Source organism: Pteropus alecto, unplaced genomic scaffold (assembly GCF_000325575.1).
Source record: "Pteropus alecto unplaced genomic scaffold, ASM32557v1 scaffold131, whole genome shotgun sequence".
Classification (NCBI taxonomy): Eukaryota; Metazoa; Chordata; class Mammalia; order Chiroptera; family Pteropodidae; genus Pteropus; species Pteropus alecto.
This window is the reverse complement of record NW_006434709.1, coordinates 17,818,967-17,822,562: the sequence shown is the minus strand read 5'-3', so window position 1 is coordinate 17,822,562 and position 3,596 is coordinate 17,818,967. Positions and strand designations below refer to the sequence as shown.

At 40.7% G+C, this 3,596-nt stretch overlaps 1 protein-coding gene across 2 annotated transcripts in view; it reads right to left on the bottom strand.

Annotated features, from left to right (window-relative positions):
- The window catches only part of FSHR (follicle stimulating hormone receptor), a 154,096-nt gene that overhangs the window by 45,226 nt on the left and 105,274 nt on the right, over nucleotides 1-3,596 (bottom strand). For both annotated transcript variants that reach the window (XM_006909605.1, XM_006909606.1), the window contains exon 4: nucleotides 2,356-2,430. In XM_006909605.1, coding sequence (XP_006909667.1) covers nucleotides 2,356-2,430 — 75 coding nt within the window. The remainder of the gene's footprint in view (nucleotides 1-2,355; nucleotides 2,431-3,596) is intronic.

The following is a 3,596-nucleotide window of genomic DNA, read 5'->3' as shown; positions in this document are numbered from 1 at the left end:
ATATATTTATATATTTTTTCTTTTCTATATTGCTCCATTCAATGCGAAGGCATGACCCAAAGTCCTTTTTTTGCACTCATGCCGAACACTCTGGGTAAAAGCTAAAGGTCTTAGTGGCCACCATAACTCTCTATTTAACACTTACAGGCATTTTCCTGAGAATGGACTGGTAGAATTTGGTTGACCAGAAATAATCATTCTACAAATAACTTAGTACATATCTATTAATGTTTTTGAGCACTTATGTCGTAAAAAATATTTTCATATATTAATCTCACCCGAGGCTCAGAAAAGCCATGCGCATCTCAGGAATCCGATGATTGGCCCAAGAATAAGTGGTGGATTCAGAATGAAGCCCTAGATTTTCTGATTTTAAGGCCCATAGCTTTTCTGTTACATTTCTTCCACTGTTACGTACCTAACCCGGGCTAGTCTCTGTAGACAACATAGCAAAGCCTATTTAGGGACCCAAGACTCCCAAGTCTGAAACTAAAAATGACTACAACCCTAACCTCTGAGCAGTACTGGCTCTATAATTTGTGGGGTGCAGTGCAAAATGAAAATGAAGTGTTTAAGTATTTCAAGACAGCAGAGAACTAAACCTAGTGTAAGATTCTTTGAGTGTGCGGCCCTTTTGAGCAGGGGGCCCTGTCTGACTGCACAGATGGCACGCCAGTAAAGCCAGTCCTGCCACTAACATTAACTCAGGGATGGATGATCTGTTACTCTCTCAGATCCTTTCTGGAGTTTCAGAGAGCGGAAGTTCTAGGTCATATGCATTCTCTTCTGTTAAATCTTTTATTCCCTCAGTCATTCTCCACTCAGAGATCTAAGGCACATAGTTGCCTAGTATTCCTTAATATACCTGCTAACTCCAGTTCTGATGATCAAAATTTAGGGATAGAGTCATAATATCAATAGTAGCTAATTTATTGAGTATTTACGATGTGACAGACACTGTTTAAAACTTTTTATGTGCTTTGAATTGGTTGCAAAGATCGCCTTAATTCTATAGTAGCTAATTTATTGAGTATTTACGATGTGACAGTGTTTAAAACTTTTTATGTGCTTTGAATTGGTTGAAAAGATCGCCTCAATTCTGTATTCTTCCCTGTATCCACATACCTGGTGTTGTGACTTTGTAGCTTTTACAACAAGAAGTGGAATCTGTGCTGGCCCCATGTGACTTTGTAGCTTTTACAACAAGAAGTGGAATCTGTTTCTCCACCTCTTGAATCTGTGCTGGCCCCATGAATTGCTTTAGCTAATAAAATACAGCAGAAAAGATGGTGTGCTAGTTCAGAGTTTTGGTCTCAAGAGGCTTGCAAGCTTCCACTCTCTCTCTCTCTTGCGACCTTAGAACTGCCACGAGGACAAGCCTGTGTTAGCCTGCTGTAAATGAGCACCAGTTGGAGGAGAGCTGTCATTTCATCTGAGACCACCCAGAGCAGCCAGCTCCCAGTTGACCTGCCAACTAACTGCAGATGCATGAGTGAGCTGAGCTGAGGTAAGGCAAACAGAGTCCATTTAGCAGACCATTCCTCTATTCAACTCACAGGTGAGAAATGATAAATAGTGGTTGTTTTAAAACTCTGTCTTTTGGCAATATTTGGTTATGCATTATCATTATGTTAATAGAAAATAGATTTATTATTTTCATTTCCTTGACAAGAAAACAAGCTTTGAGAGGTTAAGTTCTTGTCAGCGATCAGTAGTGAGTACATGGGCCCAGAAGTTTGACTCCATAGTCTAAATTTTTATGTTATTTTGTGGGGCCTCATCATAGCACCCAGGGCTCTGTCAAGCCCTCAGCTAATCTGAAAGCCATTTGAATAAAAGAAGTAATGTTTTTGCTGATGGGGGCAGGCCTAGGGGCTAGAGCTCAAACATTAGGAATCTCTCTGCTGATAAATACCATGTCTATTATTAACCAAAACTTACAAAGTAAAACACTGTAATCTATCAAAGAAAAAAAAATGAATATATGCAGAACAAGAGAGAAGATGTTTTTGAGGTCAAGGTCACAAGCTAAATGCTAGCAGAAATTTTGGCTGCATCTCATTAACACTAAATTAAGACTGAGTTCTGCAAGAGGTCTTTGTGATAATCCCATTAATGCAAATGGCATTCCTTATGATGTCTGTTTTAGTAAATGAAAATAAAATGGAATTATATTAGTGGAATTCACTCATTAAACTGAACTAAAATCCACCAGCAAGTATCTTTCCATCTCCGCTTCTTCCCCACATCTTTGATAAAAAGCAATTGCTCCTCAGAGTAGCAAAATAGGAGTATTTTGCTAAAATAGGACTACACAATCTGATTATAGAGGGGGCATTGAAGTACAGTTCTTACAAATATCGGAGGTTGGGAAGGTTCTGGAAGGCATCAGGGTCGATGTATAGCAGGTTGTTGGCCTTTTCAATTCTACTGTAAAAGAGGAAACAACAACGAATGTGATCTTAACAGTAAGGACTGCTGTCGTATTTTTCACATTATGTAGAGTATATCAATAAGTCATTCATCCGTCCATCTGTCCATCCATTCATCCATCCAGCTATCATTAAAATAAAGATTGAGCATGCATGCAGTGCCTTTTACTATGCTAAACTGTGCAGATTAAATATTAACACTGTCCTGTTTAACCCTCATCACCAAAGTCCTCCTGGGCTGTGTCCATCAGAGGCAAACAAAACACTGGTTGGTTGAGTCATTTTTACCCTGAGCGCAGCAGCATCTATAACAAGTAAGAATATCCCAGGCTCTGAGGAGGCCAAGAGGGTAGGGATGAGACTAATATGAGAAAATAAGCTTTTGTCTATCAGGAAACAAGAGATTAGAGGATGGAAAACAACAAAAGAGGGTGAGAAAGAAGACGGGTGAGAAGGAATAAAGGTGAGGGGCAAAAGGAGGTCGGAGAAAAAAGAGTGAAGAGGCAGAGAACAAAGAATAGGGTACATACTGGTTTTAACCATGAACTCCCAGCAGACAGTAGCCAGTGATTCCCTTCATGCTGTAGACTGAGGCTGCCTGCTCCCTTACAGCTCATGAGAAGTAGTGACTTCTGCCCTGGGTTGGCCTATGCTGTGTCCTGATCAATATTCTGGAGGTGAGCATGTTCACATTTAGATTCCAACAGAGAGAGGCTGCCCTTTCCTCATCTTGCTGGATCAATGTATATTTGCAGAGATGCTCTGTGTTAATTACTTCCTCCCTGTTTCATTAGCTTTTATGTTGCAGTAACATGTAGCTACCTAGATCCAAGTACCAGGTAATTAATCATTTTAAGTACAGTCAGTGCTACATGGGGGTAATCACCTCTCCATGCAAGGAAGAGATGAAAGAACTGTCCCATTAGCTCACTGCCCATTGAACTGCATAGGGGGATACCTACCTGGCCATGCCCAGAGGGCTGGCTGCCCTTTGGTTTATTTCTCTAATATTCCCTTTGGGTTCTGAGACCCTGCCCAGGGGTCTTTTTCCAACTAGGGTAAGGGGAGGCCAAACAGAGAGAGAAGAAAGGAAGGAGCAGGAGGGCAATTGGGAAGGGAAGAGGAAGCATCACTTGCAGAAGTTTAATGACAATGAAGAAGAAA